At 61.0% G+C, this 21,644-nt stretch overlaps 3 protein-coding genes across 5 annotated transcripts; all 3 read right to left on the bottom strand.

Moving 5' to 3' along the window:
• Window positions 1-25: 25 nt before the first annotated feature.
• CHRNG (cholinergic receptor nicotinic gamma subunit) lies at window positions 26-4,294 on the bottom strand. The gene is made up of 12 exons (XM_058664300.1): window positions 4,240-4,294; window positions 3,985-4,124; window positions 3,831-3,875; window positions 3,610-3,719; window positions 2,986-3,141; window positions 2,289-2,386; window positions 1,927-2,121; window positions 1,671-1,785; window positions 1,401-1,515; window positions 714-930; window positions 468-601; window positions 26-199 (listed from the first exon to the last, which is right to left on the bottom strand). The coding sequence occupies exons 1-12, from the start codon at window positions 4,292-4,294 to the stop codon at window positions 26-28; spliced, it is 1,554 nt and encodes a 517-aa protein (XP_058520283.1).
• Window positions 4,295-7,126: 2,832 nt separating this feature from the next.
• On the bottom strand, window positions 7,127-12,929 carry CHRND (cholinergic receptor nicotinic delta subunit). Of its 3 annotated transcripts, none has more exons than XM_004576728.2 (12): window positions 12,821-12,929; window positions 12,466-12,611; window positions 12,123-12,167; window positions 11,701-11,810; window positions 11,457-11,612; window positions 11,176-11,288; window positions 10,280-10,480; window positions 9,301-9,412; window positions 9,095-9,209; window positions 8,172-8,376; window positions 7,966-8,084; window positions 7,127-7,358 (listed from the first exon to the last, which is right to left on the bottom strand). In XM_004576728.2, the coding sequence occupies exons 1-12, from the start codon at window positions 12,870-12,872 to the stop codon at window positions 7,176-7,178; spliced, it is 1,557 nt and encodes a 518-aa protein (XP_004576785.2). In that variant the 5' UTR covers window positions 12,873-12,929; the 3' UTR covers window positions 7,127-7,175. The 3 variants fall into 3 exon arrangements, with proteins under 3 accessions (XP_004576785.2, XP_004576786.2, XP_004576787.2); XM_004576729.2 differs by having other exon boundaries at window positions 12,466-12,620; window positions 12,821-12,872; XM_004576730.2 differs by lacking the exon at window positions 12,123-12,167 and having other exon boundaries at window positions 7,170-7,358.
• Window positions 12,930-13,380: 451 nt separating this feature from the next.
• Window positions 13,381-17,956, bottom strand: PRSS56 (serine protease 56). The gene is made up of 14 exons (XM_004577196.3): window positions 17,876-17,956; window positions 17,485-17,622; window positions 16,897-17,004; window positions 16,615-16,668; window positions 16,320-16,509; window positions 15,954-16,053; window positions 15,678-15,837; window positions 15,393-15,535; window positions 15,051-15,213; window positions 14,696-14,872; window positions 14,434-14,598; window positions 14,292-14,354; window positions 13,977-14,083; window positions 13,381-13,656 (listed from the first exon to the last, which is right to left on the bottom strand). The coding sequence occupies exons 2-14, from the start codon at window positions 17,609-17,611 to the stop codon at window positions 13,435-13,437; spliced, it is 1,779 nt and encodes a 592-aa protein (XP_004577253.2). The 5' UTR covers window positions 17,612-17,622; window positions 17,876-17,956; the 3' UTR covers window positions 13,381-13,434.
• Between the last annotated feature and the right edge of the window lie 3,688 nt (window positions 17,957-21,644).

Here is a 21,644-nt window from a genome sequence, read left to right as displayed (position 1 = left end):
TGGTGGCCAGCAGCATGTGGTGGGCTCAGTCTGCTGAGGGCAGATAGGGGCGGGGGTCTCCAGGGAACGGCAGGGCGGGCACCCGGTTGTAGTGGGCCATGAGGAAGATGCCAGTGGTGCCGCAGACGAAGAGCGAAAGCATGGCCAGGAAGCAGACACGGTCCAGCACACGGCCCACCAAGAACCACTCCTCACTGCCCTGCAGGTGGACAGTATAGGATGTGAATGCAGGGGGCACAGGCCAGTCCTTGGCTCCCTCTACCAACCTTTTAGCTTCCTGCAGGCCACCATTCTTTATCTTCTTGGGCCTCCTCTGTGGTCCCCCAGCACCGTCCCCAGCTTTGCTTTTGCACCCCACTGTACATAACTCCCCCACATACTCACAGGTATTCCGCCCCCCCCCCCCCCCAGTCTGAGGGCCATGCACAGGTACTTGGCCTGTCTTGTTCCATCCCAGCCTGACTTACACTGTCAAAGTGACTCTGCTGGTGGCGGGCACGGGCAACGAGGTTGCAGGCGTCCACACAGGCCTGGATGGCTGGGGCGGCCTGCCGCAGGCTGCCACAGAACTCCTGGTTCTGCCCTGTTCCTGGGCCTTTTTCTAATGGGGAAGGAGGACAAGATTTGATAGCGTGGGGTGGGGGGTTCAACAGAAAGGAAAACAGGCTCCCTGGCTGAGCAGAGCATCTCCCAGGTCACAGTCCGGGACTTACCTAACGTCTCCAGCGCCACCCTCACCAGCCCGTTCCGCTGCCGTTGCCGGAAGAGGAGCTCACTGCGGGGCAGGCCAAGGCTCGCCTCCTCACCACTGCTGAGCGGGCACCCCAGGGCAGAGCCGTTCTGTAGCCGAGGCCGGGTGTCCTGCACGGCCACTGGGGCCACGGGGCGGACGTGCATCCGCAGCAGCTGGGGCAGAAGCCGCAGGAACACCTGCAGGGGCGATGCTCTGGGCAGCTTAGCTTGGGCAGCCAGGCCGAGCTTGGGAGCCACAGGTGGGCCCGGGCAACAGCCGCTTGGGGGAACAGCTTGGCTGTTGTGTGCCAGGCTTAGAGCCCTGGTGCCCAGACTTCTGTGCATGTCAGTCACCAGGACACTTGTTACAGTTACTCATGGATTCCTGCCCACCCTCCCTTCTCTGCAAGCTGTTTAACTTCCCAATGCCTCAGTTTTCCCACCTGTTCAATAGAGCTGGCGGTAATACTCTTTAGTAGCAGCTTTATGAGAATTAAGCAAGTAAAATTTGGCACACCCCTGGTGTTTTGTAAGGGATCAGTGTCATTCTCCATGCATTTTGGTATGTGTTTCCAACAGGTAAGGAATGTGGTCAGGCACGGGGTGCAGAGGAGCACACGGGAGCAAACTAGGAGGGACATGCTGGGGCAGGCAGGGAGGGGCCTTGCCTTTCGGACCCCTCGGGCCATGGAGTGTGTGTGGGGGGACCGCACGGACACGTTGAGCACGACCACGGCATTCACGACAATGAGGATGGTCACCACCAGCAGGAAGGTCAGGTACCTGTTAGGGTGAGGTAGGCCTGTGGCACTGGGGTGGCCATAGGCTTCCCACATCCCCTTTAGTGGCCCCTCCCTCAGGTGCCCAGGATGCTGAGCTGGTGGTTGGCAGGAGGGCCATGCCAGCAGGTGGGTGGGCAGGGATGGGACCAGCCTTACTTGCTGATGAGTGGCACTGCCTGAGAGGTCTCGGGCACTTTCTTGGCAACGAGGAAGAGGAAGACAGTCTGGGCCAGGAGCACGTTGATGGCTACGGTGCACTTCTGGCCGCCCGCTGCCCAGGACCGAGAGACCCTCAGAGTGGATCTCCACTTCCCCCTGCCCACCAAGGAAGCCCCTGGCCCTGGTGCCCCCGCAGCCCATGTCTAGCTGAACTGGGACGGGGCACCCCTCCCACTGGCTCCAGGTGCCCCACCCTTGGCTGGCAGGAAGTAGATGAGGATGGCAACAGAGGAGATGAGCACACAGGGGGCGATGATGTTGATGACGTAGAAGAGGGGCTTGCGCTGGATGAGCAGGTAGAACACCACTTTCTGGGAACCGCCCTCCTCAGCCTCTGTGTCCTGCAGCATCTTGGCAGGCCGGTGCCGGATGGCCCACTCGCCATTCTCTGCAGACATGGGCACAGGGAGAATGCCCAGGGCAACCCATGGGATCCAGCCGCAGGAGTGGCAGCAAAGGGGCACAGAAATGAAGCTTTACCCCACTCCACCCAGAATCAGGGAAGCCAGAGCTTCTGGCAAATGCCCTGGGAGCCAGGTTCAGCAGGCAGGATACCTGTGAAGGCCTCGGGGTCGATGAAAATCCACTCCACAGTCTGGCCGTCTTCCTGGCTCAGCCGCAGGTCGATTTCCCTTGTGCTATAGGTCTGGGACCTGTGGCATGGAAAGTGGGAGGTAAGACCCACTCGCAAGGTCAAGGTCATTCTGGTCCAGCTTCAGAAAATTTAGTCCCTCCATAAAACCCTGCTGGTGACATGTAATGGACCAGGGTCCCAGCTCTCTTTGGGGGGTGGGGGAAGAGAGGGTGGAGAGCTCAGGACCACTTCCTGTTTGTCTTTCCTACTGCTACCCCACCCCTACTGGGGTCAACTCTCAATGGGGTCTTTCCACTAGGTTTCCTTCAGGGAAAGGCTGCACCCAGTCTGATATTCAGGAAGTCCCCTCCCAGATTTAAGGGAGAGGACATGGAATCCAACTGGATACCCACCGCAAGGCCTGCAGAGCAGCCCTGGGGCTCTGGCCCTGACTCCTACACCCAGGATGGCCACGCTGTGTGTGCAGGACACAGGTGGGGAGGAGGGTGAGCCAGCTGGGTGGGGTGACTGCGGTGTCTGGCCTGGGATGGGCGCAGAAGCCCTGAGATGTAGAGTGCGGTCCAGGCCTCTAGGCGGCACCCAAACTGAGGCCAGAAGCCCAGTGTCCACCCCCAGCCCAGACCCATCTCAGAGTGGCTCCCCCATCAGTGGCCTCACTGGAAGACGAGGGAGCAGTTCTGCCAGTCGAAGGGAAAGTATGTGACGGAAATGGCGCAGGAAGAGCGGAAGATGGCAGGCGGCAGCCAGTAGATGCAGCCGTTAGGGGACACGAGCACATTGCAGTAGAGAGCCACCTCAAAGACGCCGTCCACGCTGTGTACAAGGTGGAGGATTCAGACCCAGCAGCCTCAGGGCAAGCCTACCCCATGGGGATCCCCTCCAGCTCCCACGCCCCTGACTACTCCCCACACCTATCTCCTGCTTCTTTTCCTCTAATTACAAAGCTCTGGAAAGGTGCCACACCCTGAGTGAAGCACTTGACCTGCCTGTCTTGTCTCCTATCTGCTTGTTGGGCCCAGCCTGCCCAGGCAGCCCAAGCAGCCCAGGCCAGCGGGTCCGGAGTCAGGCGTACGCCCAGGCCTCGTGGCCCTGGAGACGGAGCCCACCACTGGGGGCCCAGCCTTCAGCACCTTCCCACCCAGTCCTGCCCAGCATCCTGCAGGGCACCCGTCCTGCATCTGCTGTGTGCCTGCCTCTTTGCCCAGACCCCCTGCCTTGGTTCTGCTGGACTGTGCCCCACCCTGGTACCTGGTCCCCCACCCCGCCTGTGGCTCTCCTCACTTGTTCTCCAGCACGATGTCTGGCAGCCATACCATGGTGGACGGCACCCGCAGCACCCACAGGCCCTCGTAGTCTTGTGGATCCCAGCGCAGACGGTAGTCACACCACTGCTGCGGGGGCATGGGAGTGGTTGTGGGATTAGGCTCTCAGTCCACCTAGGGGTGGGGAAGGGGCAGGCCTGGCTGGGACCAAGAAGAGAGCAGGTAGCAGGAGCCTCTTACCATCTCAATCCAGACGTTGGTGGTGAGTGCCTCCTCTCGCTCGTTCTGGGGTACAGGAAGGAGGGCTAAGGCCCCAAAGACTCTCACCACCCCCACAGCAGTCCCCAGCCTCTGTGGGGTTTCTACAGGACCCCCCTTCCCCTGGCAGGCTCACCAGGGAGATGAGGTTGGTAAGCGTGAGCTTCAAGCTGACGTTGACCACATCCCCATCGTGCTGGGCAGGCCGCAGGTGGGGGTCGTAGCCCCTCATCAGGTCTTCCAGCAGCCGTTCCTCCTGATTTCGGCCCTGGGCTCCTGCAAGGCACAGCCAGGAGTGTCACTGTGGCAGAATACCAGGGCCCCGTCCATGGTCCTCCAGACCCTGTATCCCCAGAAGCCTCCGTAGGCCCTGGTCCCTGGTGTCACCCACCCAGGCAGCTAGCTGACAGCAGCAGGAGAAGCAGTGGCGCCTGGTCCCTGCACATGGTGCCTGGCTCTGTGCAGGGACAGGAATGGGGTGGCACCTCTCCAGGCCCTGGGATGGAGAGAGAGATGGGCTTTGGGTGTCACGTGACAGCTTGCACTCCCACCCCCGAGCAGCCTGGCCAGCCCCATCAGCTGTCCAACCGCAGCATTTGTCAGCTGTTCCACAGTGGACACAATGCGGGGCTCAGGTTACTTGGACCAGGCCAGGAAGAGGGGCCCCAACTGCCCCCACGGAGACAGCTTACCCTGCAGACTCAGGCAACACAGTCTTCTGCCATGATCCAGAGAGGCTCAGGACCTGGCCAGGGACGAGGGGACAAGAGGACATGGGCGAGAAGGCAGCTGGCCAGAAAGGCCCTGGCCAAGGCCCCCATGGTCTGCTCCCTTGGGGCAGGCAGGACCTAGGGAGACAGGCTCCTAGGAGGTGGGATCTCAGTTCCTGTAATTTCTTCCTGGTCCCTTCAGTGGACCAAGCCCCTGAGGGGCAGGTGCCTGATACCCACATGAAATTTGGGCGGCCAGGTCAGATTCTTCTGCCCTGAGTCAGGAATCCAGCCCTGGGAAACTTTGAGGGTGAGAAAGGCTCTTAGTAAATGAGCTACCAGACCATGGGGACCCAGCTGCAGCCAACCCAGCTGAGGCTGGGGCTGTGTGCCCAGGGATGAGCCAGGGCTGCTTGTGCACACTCAAGTCCAGCAGGGCAGACGGATCCCGGGAAGACAGAGGCCCATGAGGGGCCCAAAGGGAAGGTGGGGCTGGAAAATCGAGTTCCCTGGACCTTTCCAGGTATCTGACCCTAGCCCTGGAATGTGGCTGAAAATCAACCCCAAGTCCTTCTAGGGCCCCAGGGCAGGACTCCCAGCAGGGGTCTGGGATGGGAGTGTTTCCTTGTGGGCAGCCTGCCTTCCAGCCTCGGTTCACTCCTGTCTGGTCCACCTCCCTCTGAGGTGCACTGTCTCCAATGCGCCCCTCCCTGCGGATACCGCCCCCAACCATGTGTCCTGGAACGAACAACCCTCTCCCCCTCATTCAGCCCCATCCCTGCTCTGCACTTGGGTGCCCCCAGACTCAATCCCTCTTCCCTGGGTAGAGCTGGTTCCCTTAGTCTCCCCATTGCCGCCTAAGCCTGCTCTTTGCTGAGAATGACTGAAGACCCTTGTGATGGGCAGTGGTGTCAGAGGGGACCTGCTGTGCCCCACCCCAGGCCCAGGCAGAGACCTCCCACCCACCTGCTTCCACAACTCCCACTCTATCCTGCTCTCTCCAGAGCTAGAAGGAGGAGACTCCTGGGGCCACATCTCCCTCTGGCAGGAATCACATACACACACACTCACACACATACAACACACATGTACATGCATGCACATGGATGTATGCACACGTGTGTGTATGCACCCAGGCTCGCACATCCATGACAAATTGAATGCCTGAATACAGATGTGGTGAGGTGGCAGTCAGCTTGTAACCCGAGGCAGAAGGCACAAGCCCAGGAGTTGTGGCAACAGGCTGGGACTCAGCCAAGAACCCTGGTCAGGGTGAGCCCAAGAGAGGGTGCGGGAATGCCCCTACAGCTTCCCAGGAGCCCATTGATGAGTGAAAGTAGAGTCGGGCCAGGCTCCTGGGTGCTGCTGGTGGGGCCAAGGTAGCCAGAGGCACTGGGGAAGGGGCGTAGCTCCAGGGAGAGTTCAAAGAGGGAGACCTAGATTTGCACCTGGAAGGCCTACCAGAGGCTGGAACAACACGTTTCAGTTGGGACTTCTTCCTCCTGCCCCACCTTGGTTGCATGTAAAGATGATACATCTCAACTTGTGTGCATCTAAGCTAAGGAGGCCACGGATTCCCTGTGGGAACCTTGGGCCGGAGGAGGGGAAGGCCTGAGGCTCTCGCAACCAACCTCTCTCAGTCACCAAGCCTACCCAGGAAACAGAAGAGCAGCATAGGCCTCCACTTTGGAGAGCCACGGAGACCAGCGTGTATCATCCAGCACAGACTGGGAGTGGGCTAAACGACCACCTCTCCCTCGACCGCCTTTCTTGCTGCCGGCCAATTCCCTGTACCCAGCACCCGGCACCAGCCAGAGCCCAAGCCAGTAGCTGAGAAACCCAGTCATCGCTGGCCCCGCCCACGGCCCCACTGGCCCCGCCCACGTCCCCCGCTGGCTCCGCCTACAATCCCCTGCTTGCCAGCATCAGAGATCACCCCAACACCCGGTTGCTTAAAGCCACATGTGTTTATTGTATCGTGTTTCTGAGCGTCAGGTGTCCGGGAGCAGCTTCGCGGGCGGTTCCGGCTCAGAGACTTCCGGAGGGGTTGCAGATAGCCATGGGGCTGAGAGCTTGTCGGAGTGCCTCTCCTTCCCGGAGGGCGGGCCGAGGCTGGGAGTACTTCCAAGTATGGTTTCTGGCCAGAGGACCTTAGTGCCTGCCACGTAGGCCGCTCCGGAGGCCCCCACAGCTGACTTCCCAAAGGGAGAGGATGCATGCACGGGAGACAGAGCGTGTGCGCAGCAGCCAGATAGGCCACGGTGTTTTCTGGAAGTTTATCCAAGTTGCACAGGCAAACCCTGGTAGGGTGTAGAGGCCTTCTGAAGGCAGGCTGTCCCCCTCCACCAAACACACACATATACACCTGCTGCCAGGCACTTGGCTTTCTGGTGGGCTGCAGCGGGGCTGTTCCTTGAGGCCAGCCCAAGAGGCACCCTGCACCCCATCACACACACACACACATGAGCACCCTGCCCCTGCCTGCCCTGGCTGCTCCTGAGCTGCTGCCAAGGACTGGGCCGCCCCGTGCCTTGATCTGGGCCCCAGCCTCAGAGGACCAACCAGGCAGCCTTCCTGAAAGAGCTGTGCCAGCTCAGCCTGCACACCCCTCCCCACTCTAGAGGAAGCGCCTGTCCCGTTCATTGTAGGAGAAGGGGTCTCCAGGGAAGGGGTGCAATGGGGGCTGGTTGTAGGCACCCTGCAGGAAGATCCAGGCCGTGCCCACCACCATGACAGGCGTCACCACGAACAGGCAGAGGCGGTCCACGGTGCGGGCCACCCGGTTCCAGCTGTCCTTCTCCTGGGGGTGGGGTGACACAGAGGTGGGTGGGTGATGGAGTGTCAGCTTCAGTTTACAGCTCCAGTCTGCAAACTGGGGCCCAGGGCTGCAGGCAGTGGCCTCGATGTACTACGGAGCTGTCCTGGGCTGGCACGCCCCTGGGGGGACCCAGGCTGGACATGCACCTTCTCCGTTGCAGGACTCCAGGGGGCTCCCCGAGGGGCTTGGTGGAGTGTATAGGGTGTGTTCCCCCAACCGTGTTCTCTCACTCAGAGCTGCTGCTAGCCCACATGTGAACCAGAAAAAAAGCTATTGTTTTCTCAAGAGAGAGCCTTTAGGAGTTATATCATAACAAATAATTACATGCATGGAAGAGGTGGGCAGGGACCAAAATGATTGGCAGCTGAGAGAAATGATGGCCCCTAAGGAGTGTCTAGCATGTGGCCTGGGCAGGGTGGGGGCAGGAGTGTGCTTGGGTGTCCCTGAGTGTGGCCAGCCCATGGGTTCCCTCCTTGTACCCACCATGAACTGACTCGTCTAAGTGTGGGGAGCTGGACCCGTCAGACAGGATACACTTGGTTGGTGCACTACCTGAACACCTGTCCATGGCAACCCTGCAAACACTCACCTCATTGTAACTGTTCTGGTCCCTCATGTGGTTCACGATGAAATTTGCCCCATCCACAGCTGGCTTCAGCTCATTGAGGAGCTCTTGCTGGGCCTGCTCGGAGCTTGCTGGGGGCCGGCCTATGGACACATGGCCAGAAGGGGAGTCGGGGAATGCTACCCATCTCTCCTATCTCCCATGCAAGGCTGGGGTGCCCAGGGACCCACGTGCAGGGGTGAGGCGCCGGGCCAGCCCGTGCCGCTCTGATTGCTTCTCGAACATGAGGTCGCTGCGGGACTTCAGTGAGAAGTACTCCTCAGCCTTGGAGATGTAGCCCAGAGAGCTGCTCCTGCGAATGAGGGTCCTGGGGCTGGGCTCCGCCTCCGCCGGCAGTGACATGTGCAGCAGCCTGGGCAGGGACTCCAGGAAGAGCTGTGGAAGGGTAGCAGGGACATGAGCGAGGCTCTCTGGCACACTTGGACACTGGGCTGTGTCTCACTCTGTCACCAGCCAGGGGCAGCATATGCTCATGAGAATGGACAGGAACGGTCAGTGCTGTGGTGCAGTAGGTTAAGCTGCTGCTTCTTGCCGTGACCACTTTCTATATCAGAGCCCGGTTCCTGCCCTGGCTGCTCCATTTCTGCTCCAGCTCCCTGCTCACGCACCCCGGGGAAAGCAGCAAGCGATGACCCAAGTGCCACCCACATGGGAGACCTGGATGGAACTCCAGTCTCCTGGCTTCTGCCTGGCCCAGCTCTGGCTGTTGTGGGCATCTGGGAGAACGAATTAGCTGATGGAAGCTTTTTTTCATTTGTCTTGCAAATAAACTAACTGTTTTTAAAGAGCACTTAGAGTTCCCAGGGGCATCCTATGGTCCCTGGGGGTGGCTAGCATCCTGGCTTCTGTCACCAAAGTTGGGTCTCGTCCGTCGTGATCCATCACAGGAAGGGAAGCCTGTAGCCTGCTGTTGTGTACCTGGCAACACCATGCTGGGAAACCCATCCACACGACCAGGCCATGGGGGACTGTCCCTGCCCCTGTGTGGTCACATATCCTCCGGTCATGAAGAATGGGGGGCTTTTACAGTGGTGTCCCTGATCCTGTGTGCTCCTTGGCAGACCCCCAGCTTATGCCCACTGGGCGCACTCACCTTCTTGACCCCCTCAGACAGCACATGGGTACTGGGCGTCCGGAAGTGGATGTTGAGCACGATGACACAGATGACCACAACCATGGCCACCAGCACCATGCCAAAGAGCAGGAACCTGTGGCAGCATGCTGATATGGAGCCCCCGCCCGGCGAGGCCAGCAGGTGCCTCCTCTTCCCCACCCCCACACTATGGGGACTCCACTCACTTGCCAATCAGAGGAATGGCCATGGACGTGGCGGGCAGCCGCTTCGAAATGAGCAGCAGGAAGACAGACTGGGCCAGCAGCACAGAGATGGCCATGGACGTCTTCTCACCACCTGGGGGAGCAAGAGGGCCAAGAGGGTCTCCAGGAAACCACAGTGCCTCCATGGGAATTTGGAGCTGCAGTGCCCCGGGGTTCAAACCCTAGCCCTGACACTGACTAGCTGAGCTGACCCTGGGCAGGCAGCCAGGCTCTGTGCCCAGCGCTGGAAGACTAGCATGCTTTAGACACACGTCACTCCTCTGGCACCTGGTAAGTGCTCAGCAGACACCAGTTGGCCTCATTCACCTGTTACCCACCTTTTTTCCAAAGTTGAAATCTTCTCTGTAAGCTCCAGGATGGATTCAGCACAGGATGACAGCCAAGAACCAACCCTCATGCTACGACCCCCAGCTGGCACAGCCTAGCTCTCTGGGCCCGAGCTCCTACACACGCTGGGCTTGGGACCTTCTTTGCCCATGGCTGACGTGGTTGACTCCTGCCTCTGAGCTCACTTCACATAGCTCCCCGCAACCTCAGCTTCCCGCATGGATCTCTCCCAGTCCCATATGGCTGGCAGGGCTTCGCTCTGTATCTACCAGGACAGGGGCTGAGAGGCCTTTGTCACCTCACTGTGTCAGGCTCATAGAAAATGTCTTGAAACTCCAGCACTGCTGGCTCCTATCACAGAGACTGATCTGCTGCCCACACTCTAGGGGGCTAGAGGCTCCTGGTAGCCAGCGGATGGCCTCCTGTGCGCCAGGCATGTGGCCACATGGTGGTGACCAGAAGGCACCTTGTCTTTGCATCTCCCTGGGAAGGCCGGGGTCAGAGGCAGAAGTAGTGTCCAGGACGGCCCCTGCCAGGAGCCTGGAGTCCCCTCCCCCTGCCCAGGCTGCCCGCCCAGCTCTCCCCAGCCCCACGCAGGAGGGGGTGAGCTCACTGTCAGCCGGCAGGTAGAAGACCAGGTTGATCATGAAGGAGATGAGCACGCAGGGTACCAGGATGTTGATGACGTAGAAGAGTGGCTTGCGGCGGATGATGAGGTAGAAGGTGACGTCCTGGCGCTTGGGGCTGTCCAGCGGGGCGCTGGGGTCCACGTTGACCCTGGCTGGCCGGTGTACTATCTCCCACTCGCCATTCTCTGAGGGCAGCAGATGGACAGCGTGAGGTCAGGCCAGCAGGCAAGGGGGGGCGCCTGGTGGCAAGGTGGGGGCTGTGGGACAGATCAGGGGGCACCCTGGGCCTGTGTGCAGGCCTTCGGGCTGCTGCGTCCTGCTGTGGCTAGCGGTTTTCACCTCCTCTGTGGTCAATTTTGTTTGTTTCTGTTTTTTCTCCTTGAGTGAAATGGAAGCAGAGGCCACGCTGATTTCAAAAAAAAGGATGCTTTGGCTAAAAAGATGTCACAAGTTAGAAAGGTCGGTGTGTGCAGATCAGAGAGGCCGCGTCAAACCAGGGCCCCCAGGTACCGTGGCAAGCCCCCTGATGCAAAGAAAGCATCGTGGAAGCCTAGCAAACCGGGACTTGAACACATTCCAGCCACTGTGAGGTGCTGGCCTGCGGACCAGCAGGCACGGGGGTCCCTTCTGATGGATGCGGATTCCAGGGAAGATCTGAGTCTGTTATAGGAGGGGAGGGGACCACCCAGCCCACATCCAGCCACATCCCTCCCCAGGGCTGCCTGCCCACACCAGGGAGCAACTTCTGGTTCTAGTCTAGCTTTGTCTTAGTGCCAGTGGGGCCAGGTTCGGTCTGCCCACCTGTGAGTGTCCCTGGGTGGACTGTGCCCGATGAACACTCTGTGGCCCCTAGTCCTATGCCAGGGGCTGCCCACGGCACCTGTGAAACCCTCGGGGTCGATGATGATCCACTCCACGGGGTAGGTGCGGCCGTCTTCTTCCTCCTCTTGCTTCAAGCTCAGGGTGATCTCCTTGGCCGTGTACTTGAGAGAACTGAGGTGGTGCGGAAAGAAGGGGAGGGACAGTCACTGGCTGTGGGTGACCCCAAGCCACAACTAATAAAAGAGAGGACCATGTGGGGCCTGGAGCCCTGCCCGAGGAGCCCTCCTTTAGGGTCCCTGGGTCGGGTGGCAGGTAATGCTCATTGGGAAGAAGCTGCACCTGAACTTGAGGGAGCAGTTCTGCCAGTCGAAGGGGAAGTAGGTGACGGAGATGGGGCAGGAGGAGCGGAAGATGGCAGGTGGCAGCCAGTACACAAAGCCGGAGTCATAGACAAGCACGTTGCAGGAGTAGGAGATCTGGAAGGAGCCGTCGTTGCTAGGGGCGGGCCCGAGGTCATGGTTAGCACTGGGGGACCAGGTGGGGCTGGGGAAGGCAGGGGAGGAGGAGGAAGAGAAGGCTCAACTTGTTCTCCAGCACGATGTCTGGGAGCCACACCATATCAGAGGGCAGACGCAGGACACTGATGTTCCCAAACTCTGCCTTGTCCCACTGTAGCCGGCTGTCTGTCCAACCCTGGAAGCCCAAAAGACTGATCAGGTGGTGGGCTCTGTGCCGCCCGCTCTGCCTGCTGCTCTGGAGGGAGAGCAGGGTCTGGGAGCCGTGACCAGAGAAGCTAGTGTAGGGTGAAGGGCACAGGTGTGCTTGGGCTGTTGGGTGTTCACCGAAAAGGAAGGGAGTGTGGTGTCTGCTATGGACAATTGCTGGCTGTTCTGGGAGTCTGTGCCAGCTCATCTCCTCCTGGTGGTCAGTGTCCAGGGTGGGTGGAGCAATCCCAGGGGCCTGCACTCCGCCCCACCCCCGCTCTGAGGGGCACAGCCCCCTTACGTGTTCCATCCACACGTTGGTGGTGAGGGTCTCCTCGACTTCCTTCTGCAATCAGACAGGAGGGTGGTCTCTCAGGCCTGGGCCTTGTTGGTCAGGCACCCACTCCTGGAGGGCACCCAGGGGACATCATGGCCGCTGAGCCCGCCAGTCTCCTGCTCCAGCCAGGCCGGGGAGCAGATAGGGGTGAAGGGCTCTGGTATAGTGGGCTGGGGTCTTGGGCAGGATACAGGCACATCCCTGAGCTACAGCAAGTGGGGACACAGAGGGCAGCCCAAGCACGGTGGCTGGGGAAGAGGGGTGCCCTTCCTCCCCAGCCCCACCCCGTGCCACAGGGGCCTCTCACCAGGGAGATGAGGTTGGAGAGGGTGAGGGCCAGCGAGATGTCCACACTGTCCTCTTTGCGAACCACCGGCCGGAGCTCCTTGTTGTAAGCTTTCTCAGTGAACAAATGATGGATGAGCCGCTCCTCCTCGTTCCGGCCCCAGCTGCCTGGGGAGGGCCAGGACCAGGGCTGGATGGGGGGCAAGGGGCCCCAAAGGCAGCGGGACTGAGCAGGGGGCACCCATGGCTCCATGGGAGTGAGGTCTTTGAAGCTCAGCTGGGGCTATGATTCCGGAGAGAGGGCTAGGCCTTGGGAACCCCCACCCGGGGTAGGGCTCTCTAGGGGCTTCTAGGGCTAAGGCGATGTCCACCCTTACCACACACCAGCCAAGCAGCCAGCAGCCCCAGGGGCAGCAGCGGCGCCTGCATCTTGCCCCTCTGGCTGGGCCTGGCGTCTGCCCCTCTTTGGCTTCAGGGCTGTGGAATGAGGGTGGGAGGGAGAGGGGGACAGGTGCAGGGTGGGGGTGGGGAGTCCTGGGAAGAGGCGGCAGAAGGCAGACGCAGGAAATGCAACCTGACACCTGATCCCAGAGCCAAGCTGTAGGAGGCAGAGAGCCCAGACTATAGCTCCCACAGAACCCAGGGTGCCTCCCAGGGACAGGGAGGGGAGAGAAATGGGGGTGGGGGGAGACTCCAGACTCTATTGGTCAAACAGGTGCCATGAAGGGGCCCCGAAGGCCAGCTGCTGCCCTTTTCTGATGCCCACCCACTGGTTCCCATCCCATCCCAAGAAAGCTCCAGAGAAGTCTTGGTGGATTATAAATAACATTTATTACAACACACTTGTGAAGACTCCCACCCAGGCCACCCATGTTCTCCCAGGCACTGGGCAGGGCTGGGTTGCCTTCATGGTCCCCAAGTCTTCTTTGCTCCATTCTTGGTGATGGCTGGGGTCCTCCCTGATGGGGCCTTCCCTCCAGCTGCCCCCACCCTAGCCCACCCCTCCCGGGGCCCCCTCAGGCCCTCTGTCTGCCAGGACGGCAGCTTGGAAAGCCTTGAGCGCCTGTGCCAGCAGTCGGGGGAGGCTGTGGGCCAGCGTGGCAGGCTCCAAGCCCACCAGGCTGCTGAAAACCACGTGGCGGCCCCCCAGGCCAGCCCGCACCCAGGCCCTGAAGAGACCACTCAGTGTCTTGGAGCTCAGATCTGCCAGAACCTGCAGGGGTAGGAGGGGACCATCAGGGGCTGGGGACTCCTCTGGAGTGGGCATCAGGGAGCCTACCCCCTCTCCTGCCACACCAGAAACCCAGGCCTGTGCCCCTCCCCTGGCTTTCTGCCCATCTGTCCACAGTCCCCAACTCATGCCAGCTAGGTGCCAGTGCACACAGTGGCAGCTTTCCCCCAGGTCTCCAGGCCCACCCAGAGCCAGGCAGAGTCGCCCTAGGCTTCTGCCAGGTAGGGTCCTTCTTTGGCATAGGCCCAACCACATCAGCCTGCCCAGTCACTGTAAAGTGGCTGACCAGCCCCAAGACCCACCTCGTGGAAACTCATGACCAAATGCTCCGAGGGGACCTGCAGGATCCAGGCGTGGGTCCCCTGGAGGGTGGCCAGTTTCTGTCGCAGGGACTCCAGCCCAGGGCAGCCTGTGGAAGGGGACAGATCCCCAGGGATAGCAGAACTGAGCTGGGCAGACTTGGCTGCTTCTACTACAGACAGGAAAGCTGAGCTGACACCAAGTAGAGCATCCTCAGACATCGGCAAAGGCCCACAGCCACAAGTACCCCCAAAGCTCCCTGGCCCTGGCAGATCCCTGCGACTCCCCTGCCAAGGGCCGGCCCAAGGCGTCAGTACCGCTCGCCTCTCCGCGCTGCTCCGGCCTTCGCTTCGGGAACCGCGTGCCCGCAGCCCAGGACCCTGTGGGAGACTCAGGCTTAGGGTTCTGCCCTCACGGCGCGAGCTGTGCAGTGGGGCCGGGTGGCGGGACTCAGGGTACCTGCGTGCAGCCGCTGCTCGCGGGCTGGGTATCGCGCAGGCTCCCGAAGCGATGCGGTGGGTTTAGTCAAGGCGGGGGCCAGGCGCCGCAGCCCCGGGCGGGGCCCGAGCACCTCCTGAGCGCCCCGCAGCAGGTCTAGGAGCGTGTGCGCCATTGAGCGCAGTTCTGAGGGCAAGACGAGCGTCGGAGAGGCTGTCAGAGGTGGGCCAAGGGTGGGCCTCGCCTCCGCCCCAGCCCCAGCCCCGGGGGACCCCTGACGGACCGCATCGCCGCCTGCGCTGGAGGCACTGCTGGCGTGCCAGGCGCGCACAGGCTCCCTCGGACCCTGCACACCGGCGGGCATAGAAGGCGCAGAGCTGGGTGGTGTCTGTAAGCTGCTCCTCCGGAGGGTCCCAGGACAGGAGCTCCCTGCAGCTGGGCTCGCGGCTAGAGGGCACCGCTGTGGGCCGGGCAGGAGCCAGGTCACGCACCCCAACCTCCCCTCCACCCCTAGGCTCCTCAGCACTTGCCGGGACGAGACGCGCATCCCCGACTGAGAATCGCGAGAGAGCAGGCAGGTGGGGGACCTGGGCTGGTGCCGGGGCAGCGGGCGGGGATGCCGGGAGGAGGGCGCTTACCGCTCATCTGCTCCTGGAGCCAGTCCTTGAACACGGCCACACGAGTGTAGACTCCCGGCTTGCCGGGCTCCCCGCAGCCGTCGCCCCAGGAGGTGACTCCGAACAGGACTTCCTTGGGGCGGGGGCCAGGCTCGGAGCAGGTCAGGGGCCCTCCGGAGTCACCCTTCCAGTCGGAGAAGAGAACGGGAGATAAGAATGAGAGTGAGTGCTTGTCTCCACTCGCAGTTCTTAGTTTGCGCCGGGCAAGCCCTGCACCCGTTTTAGAGGCCAGAACGCAGTGGTTCCGAGGAATTAGGGGACGTCCCCATCTTAGATGTAAATGGGGTCGCCGGGAGCGCTCACCTGGCACGAGTCGATACCCCCCGCCAGGTAGCCGGCACATAGCATGGTGCTGGGGCGCAGCGCCTGCCCCAGAGCTCTCCGACAGGTGTCGGGGCTGAGCAGCGGGACGCGGGCCTCCCTCAGCGCCTCTGCCTCGGGCCCGTCTGCAGGGGGAGTGGCAGGCACTTAGGCCAGGATTGTTGGACACCGCTCGCAGGGTCGCCCTCCCCCTGCAATCCCACCTCGCTCCCCCAGCATCGCTCTTTCCCTTGCAGGGCGCGGCTCCCAGGCCCTGCCCAGACGTACCTTCAAAGAGGGCCCCCCAGCCCGCGATGGAGCAGGCGGTGCCTGTGGGGGGCTCCCGCGGCTCCTGGGGCAGACACACGGGGCGCGCCGGCCCCGCCGGGGTCACGGGTGTCCACAGTTGCACCAGCGCCAGGTCATTGTGGAAGGTCTGCGGGTCGAACTGGGCGGGGGACGCGTGGTGGGGTGAGGAGGTTGGAGGCGCGGCTCCAGGTCAGCCAGGCGTGGTGTCCTGGGCGCTGGACCCAGAGCTGGGGACCCCAATGTCAGCCCGCTCACCTTGGGATGCGGTAAGATACGGTTCACCGGCACCTCTTCCGCCTGCTCTCCTCGGGGCCCCTCGGCCAGCATCACCGTCCACAGGAGTTCGTTCTGGACGCTGCGGGGCGAGCGGCGGAAGAGACTTAGGAATTAAACCCCTTCCTCCACGCCGCCTCCGAGACCCTACCGCTGTTTCTCTGCCCGGGGACACAGAGGGGCCACCCGCGCCCACCAGGAGTGGCCCGGGACGCCTGGAGACCTGGCGCGCGCCGGCTACCGCCAAGGGGCAGCAGAGACCAGCTTTCTGGCGTATCCACCGCAGGTGCACCACTTGGCTGGGGGTCGGGGGGCGAGCTAGGTCGGGACGCTGGGGGTTCGACGTACCCTGCGAAGCAGTGCGCCGCGGTGAGCACCCAGGACGCCGCCACCAGCACGCCGCCGCACAGAGGCTGGCCGCCGAGCTGCAGCCGTACCAGCCAGGGCCAGGCCCCGGGCGGCGCCGCGCTGCCCCCGACGATGCGGCCGTGAGCCCGCGTCACATTGGCCGCGCTGGGGCGCCTCTCGCCGCATGGCTCTAAAAAAGGCGGTAGCTGCGTCAGGAGAGCCAGGTTCTGGCCATCTTCAGCACCAAGGCCCACCCTGCTCTCTGCCCTGCCCCCGCAGGCTGATTCAGCCTCACCCGGCTCAGGCTGGTCCTGCGAGAGTCGGGCATGTAGCCGGGGGCGCCCATGTCCTGTTGAAAAAGAGACTTCTGAATCCCTGAGCAGTATTCCTGACCCAGGCAGCACAAACAGCACTAACCCTCTACTGCAGCACCTGCCACGCCCTGTCCACCACAGATACCTATGTCACCCTGTCTTCCCTAACGCCCCCTGCCTCTCACAGCTCAGGGTGAGGGTGGACAGGAGCAGGCCGAGGTCGCAAGCGCAGGTTCGCTTGGGGGTGGTGAGGGTGGCACTACCTTGGCATTCCTGCAGTCGGTGCTGGATCTCCATGGCCACGCGCTTCACTGCCCACTGGGCGTTCCTCTGGGCAGCCTGCAGCGCCTGTGTGCCCTGGGCTGACAGAACTGCTGGGACAGGGGTGCACAGTCATGCCAGGTCTGCACCTAGTCCTCCCGCTGGCCCCATCCCTAGCTGTGCCCTGGGAGTTCCAGGGGCGAGCAGGCTGGGGAGAGCCCCACAGCAGATGTTGGATTTTCAGGTGTTGGACTGTTGCCATTCCGCAGATGGAGGTGTTCCTGCCTTTGGTTGATGGACAGGGAGTCAACACGGTTCTTGTCCAGGTAGCGCAGGGTTCCCTTCTCCCTGCAAAGTCCACCACCTTCCCTGCATGCCCTGCAGCAGCACTTCCCAACCTTGCCTCCCACTCCAGCCCACTGTGCCCCTTCCTCTCCAGTCTATGTCTCAGTCCCTGCATCTTTCTCTCAGTGCACTGGGCACACTTACAAGTGGGGATATAAATTCATCTCTCCCTACCCGACACCCCATGACCTGTGTGTGCTGTGTCTTGCCACCCAAGCTCTTCCCTCCGACAGGTGCAGGCTCACCTTGCAGGGTGCCTGGGGGCAGGCGCATGTACAAGGGGTGCCCTTGTGCAGCCCAAAGGTGTGGAGACAGCGGTGACAGCAGCAAAGCCAGCAGCATGGTGACCAGGAGGTGGGGCAGGAGAGCCATCCTCTTCTGTCCTCCTTTGGGTCACCCTTAGGGCACTCGTCCCTGCCTCGGTCTGCCCTCTTGCCCCTGGATACTCAGTGTTTGTCAGTTGGCTCCTCTAACCCAGTTCCCCTACATCAAAACCACCCCTTCCCTGGGGCCTCCCTCACCTGGCCCTGCGGGTCAGGGCTGTGCAGAGGGACTATATAGAGACAAGATCGGGAGGGGCTGGGGAAGGCGGCCAGGGCTGGGCAGAGCGGATGAGATAGTGGACTCGACTCTCACCTTTGAAGTTCCATGGGTCGGCTCAGAGCCCCTCCATCTGTGAAAAGGGCCCTTGTGTCTTCGGCTGCATCAAAGGGGCTGAGGCCGGGAAGAGGAGCTGACGGTTGGGCTGGGGGCCAGACAGCGGGGGAGGGAGGGGTGGGAGCGGGGCGGGCAGCGGGCTGGAGGGCGATGGGGGGGAAGTGCAGGCTCCAGGGTCAGGGAATGGAATGGGGGGATCCCTGTCTCTCTGACCCTCCCCTGAGAAGCTGATGGCTCTGCTGGGGGAAGCAGGCAGGGTTGTCTGGGGGTCCCTGGCAGCTCCTCCTCCCTGGCAGAAGCAGCCGCTGGGATCCCAGGCTCTCTGCCCCTAATTGCTTGGCCCCTCCCTCATACCTCCATTTCTAAAGATGATCAAAGGCATCTAATTAGCGCCCTAATTGCTGCGCTGGGACAAGCGGGGGGGGGGGGGGGGTTATGGGGGGGCAGAGGCAGGGCCAAGGCTGGGGTGGCTCTGAGAGGCAGACAGGGGATGAAAGCAAGGCCCCACAGTGGCCCAGTTCAGGGGCACCCAGGCCCCTGACTGTGCTCCCAGATCCGGGCCCTGCCCCTTGCCGGCCCTCTTGCTCTGCCTGGCTGACTGGCATTGTTCTCACTCTCTGGGACCCTGACCCACAGAAGGGAATCTTCTGGAGTCTCCCCAACAGCAGGAGCACAGGGCAGGGGTGGACCCAGCTGTGCTGGGATGGAGGCACCTTCTGGGGCCAGCAGTTGTGCTGCCACTCCAGTTCCTCCAGCTGTGTGGGTGGCAGGGTGCTCCAGGTAAGGGGGAACCACCAGTCTGTCATTTCTCAGGACAGCCTCCTCCTGTACCCAGGACTACTGTGGTGAAACAGGATACCTGGAGCAGAAACTGCAGGAGGATGCTCTGGTTGTAGATGACAGGTGGCAGATTCCGTGAGGTTTGGGGGCAGTTGCAGGGCAAGGGGGATATTCGCTGGACCTGGGTTAAACATGAGGAATAAATACAAGCTGGAGAAAGTGGCCAAAGGAAGCCTTTCTGTGGTTCCAGGAAGCAGTCTGTAGTTCCAAAGGGCTCTCTGTAGTTCCAGAGGCTCTTGTGGTTCCAGAAGCTTCCCTGTGATTCCAGTTTCTCCTGTTCAAGCTAAGGGAGAAAGGCCTAGAGCAAGTTCCTCACCATCCTGCTCACCCCACACCTCTCACCCCCAGGGGCCAAGACTCTTTTCCCAGGGAGAGAAAGGGGTGGTGAGGGGAGGAGAGTCCTGGCCCTTCGGCCTGAGCCTCCTGGCTGCCTGGCTCCTGCCCAAGCCCCCTGGCTAAGGCCAAAGAGAGCCCACTCCAGAAAACCACCCATCTGTCTGGAGACTTCATTAAGGGAGCTGGCAAGGGGAGAGGCTGGGAGGGCATGGCATGCGGGGATATGCTGCGAGAGTGCTCCTCCCATTGTGTTCTGTTCATGCCAGTGGCTGGCACAGGCAGGTAAGTGCTCCAGTGGCCCTTCCCCAGTATCAAAGAAGCCCAGAGTGAAGGGGAGATCATTCTCACCCTCCCACTACCCACCAAGAGTCTTTGCAGCCCCTCCCAGCTGAGTTGGGCAGAGGAGCCGTGAGCCGGGCTGGAGTTGAGAGTTGTCTGGAGCGTGTCCAGGAATGGCCCATCTAGGCAGGGTCCCCAGTCAGTGGTGTCCCTTCCAGTTCGTCTCCCGATGGTTCAGACTCCCCCAAAGCCAGTCAGCACCAACTGCAGCTGAGAACTTGGGCGTCTGTCTGTTGGCCACAGGAGTGCAGCGCTGGTCTGCCCTGCCTCCTTGGTGTTCCCGGCACGCACATCTGCTGGATGGACAGGGAGCAGCACTGGCCCTCACTGCTCCAGGACTAATTCCTGCCTCCTAGCCTTTCAGCTGCAGCCTGCCCCTCAGCAGCACTGGGATGGCCACTCATCCCTGCCAGCTCCCTCCGGGGCCCAGAGCCTTGCTCTCTCATTTACGATTGTTCACAGATTTATTTATCAGGTATTTGATGGGCAGAAATTCAGAGAGAGAAGGAGAAACACAGAGAGATCTTCTACCCACTAAGTCACTCCTGTAATGTCCAGGGCTGAGCCAGGCCAACGCCAGGACTCTTCCAAGTGGGTGCAGGAGCCCAAATACTTGGGCCATCTTCTGCTGCTTTCCCAGGCCATAAGCAGAGAGCTGGATGGGAAGTAGAGCAGCCAGGACATGAACTGGTGCCCATATGGGATGCTGCCATGTCATAGCACCAGTCCCTGCTGCAACTTTTTAAATTTAATATTTAATACAAAAGTGAGGAGATTTCAGATCCATGTGGGCCTCTGATTCCAAGTAGGTTGGAGAAGGTTGGGGGAGAAGGAAGGTGGGTAAGATAAAGGTTTCACCTTTTCCTTCTGCCGCCTCTTGGGGACAGGGGAGAAAGTACATCATGCTGACAAAAGGAGCGTGGCTGCTGTGGGGGGGTGCCCCAGCCAGGCCGGACCCAATGCTGGGGACTTAGGCCATGGTCACTGCTGCCAAGTGGTGACCAAGTCCTAGGCTTTGGGTGGCCAATGCGCCTATTGGGAGCCAGACTCTACCTGCTGGCCACCCGGTGGCAAGCTGTGGGGTCTTAGGGTATGTAATTGCTGCCTAGGGACATCCATAGATAAGGCCAATGTGAGTGTAGATGAGGGTTGAGTTCTGGGTAATTCCCAGCAATGGGATCACAGAACTTTCTGGCAAGCATGGGGACTGAGACCTGGTGGCTTGGAGGGGAGAGTCCGTAAGCTCTATATGGGCCAGACTGATTCACCAGCCCACATGGGAATCCTGAGATGGATAGAGCATCACTGACTGCCACACACTAGTCCACACGAAAGCTATGGCTGGGGGGGGCCTGTCTGGCAGGGCTAGGTACCAGTACCTGACTGATTGGTGGAACAGGGGACGGGTCACACTTGGCAGGGTCAGGACACTAACCAGCACACGAGAGAAGCAGGTCTGAGGGAAGGTTCTCTGGGGGAAGTGTGGGCCCAACCCTGTGGAAATACAAGTCCCACTGGTTAGCTCACGAGTTGGGGTGGTGATGGGCTGAGCTAGGTGTGACTATGGAACCTACCATCACTTACAGATAAAGAACAGCCTGGACAGGTCAAGGCAGCAGCACCTGAATGTGCATCCTAAAACAGCATGTGGGGCAGGTCAAGCTGCAAATGGAAGGGGGCAGACCAGGTAAGGCTGAGCAAACCTTAACTCACAAAGAAGAACAGAAATCAGGATGGAACACAGGTCATGCTGAGCTAGGCTCTTACACCGACTGGTCTGCATGAGTCAGGGATACTAGCATCGAAGGCAAAGGCTGAGACAGGTGAGGGCCTAAGCCAACTGGGTCAGAGCAACCACTGTGCATAATCTAGGGCTGGAATAGACCTGATCAGGGGGCTGTGAAAGTATACCCTTGCTGGGTTGGGGTTCCCCCTGGTGAGTGTGGGGGCTGGAGTGGAGGCTGCGTTCTGGTCTGGATATGGCTGCAATCTCCCTTGGCACAAGTGTGAACTGGGGCTGGACACACCTAATGGGGCTAGACGCCAGCACCATATGGGGCTCTGGAGAACCTGGGTGGTTGTAGGACAGACTAGGCTAGGTCTCTGCCCCTACTGAGCCATGTGTGAGCAGTGTCTGGGTATTGATGAGCCTTGGCTGGGCTGAAACATCCAACAGTAAGAACCAGAATGGATTGAAGGCCAGCAAGCAAAGGCCACTGTTCCCGCCAAGACA

Source organism: Ochotona princeps, chromosome 5 (assembly GCF_030435755.1).
Source record: "Ochotona princeps isolate mOchPri1 chromosome 5, mOchPri1.hap1, whole genome shotgun sequence".
Taxonomy (NCBI): Eukaryota; Metazoa; Chordata; class Mammalia; order Lagomorpha; family Ochotonidae; genus Ochotona; species Ochotona princeps.
Note: the sequence above shows the minus strand (reverse complement) of the source record. Positions and strands in the feature narration are given on the sequence as shown.

What these genes read in the sequence shown, in the direction of transcription:
- CHRNG (XM_058664300.1), bottom strand. Translation starts at nt 4,294, where the DNA reads ATGTGCAGGGACCAGGCGCCACTGCTTCTCCTGCTGCTGTCAGCTAGC. An exon ending in GCTGTCAGCTAGCTGCCTGG is followed by an intron (nt 4,125 to 4,239) that starts GTGGGTGACACC and finishes TGTGCCTTGCAG; the next exon opens with GAGCCCAGGGCCGAAATCAG. An exon ending in GCAGTGCCACTCATCAGCAA is followed by an intron (nt 1,516 to 1,670) that starts GTAAGGCTGGTC and finishes TCACCCTAACAG; the next exon opens with GTACCTGACCTTCCTGCTGG.
- CHRND (XM_004576729.2), bottom strand. Translation starts at nt 12,872, where the DNA reads ATGCAGGCGCCGCTGCTGCCCCTGGGGCTGCTGGCTGCTTGGCTGGTG. An exon ending in TCTCCAACCTCATCTCCCTG is followed by an intron (nt 12,168 to 12,465) that starts GTGAGAGGCCCC and finishes GTCTGATTGCAG; the next exon opens with AAGGAAGTCGAGGAGACCCT. An exon ending in TGTCTGAGGGGGTCAAGAAG is followed by an intron (nt 8,377 to 9,094) that starts GTGAGTGCGCCC and finishes ACCCTTCCACAG; the next exon opens with CTCTTCCTGGAGTCCCTGCC.
- PRSS56 (XM_004577196.3), bottom strand. Translation starts at nt 17,611, where the DNA reads ATGGCTCTCCTGCCCCACCTCCTGGTCACCATGCTGCTGGCTTTGCTG. An exon ending in CCGACTGCAGGAATGCCAAG is followed by an intron (nt 16,669 to 16,896) that starts GTAGTGCCACCC and finishes CTTTTTCAACAG; the next exon opens with GACATGGGCGCCCCCGGCTA. An exon ending in CTGGGGGGCCCTCTTTGAAG is followed by an intron (nt 15,536 to 15,677) that starts GTACGTCTGGGC and finishes CTCCCCCTGCAG; the next exon opens with ACGGGCCCGAGGCAGAGGCG.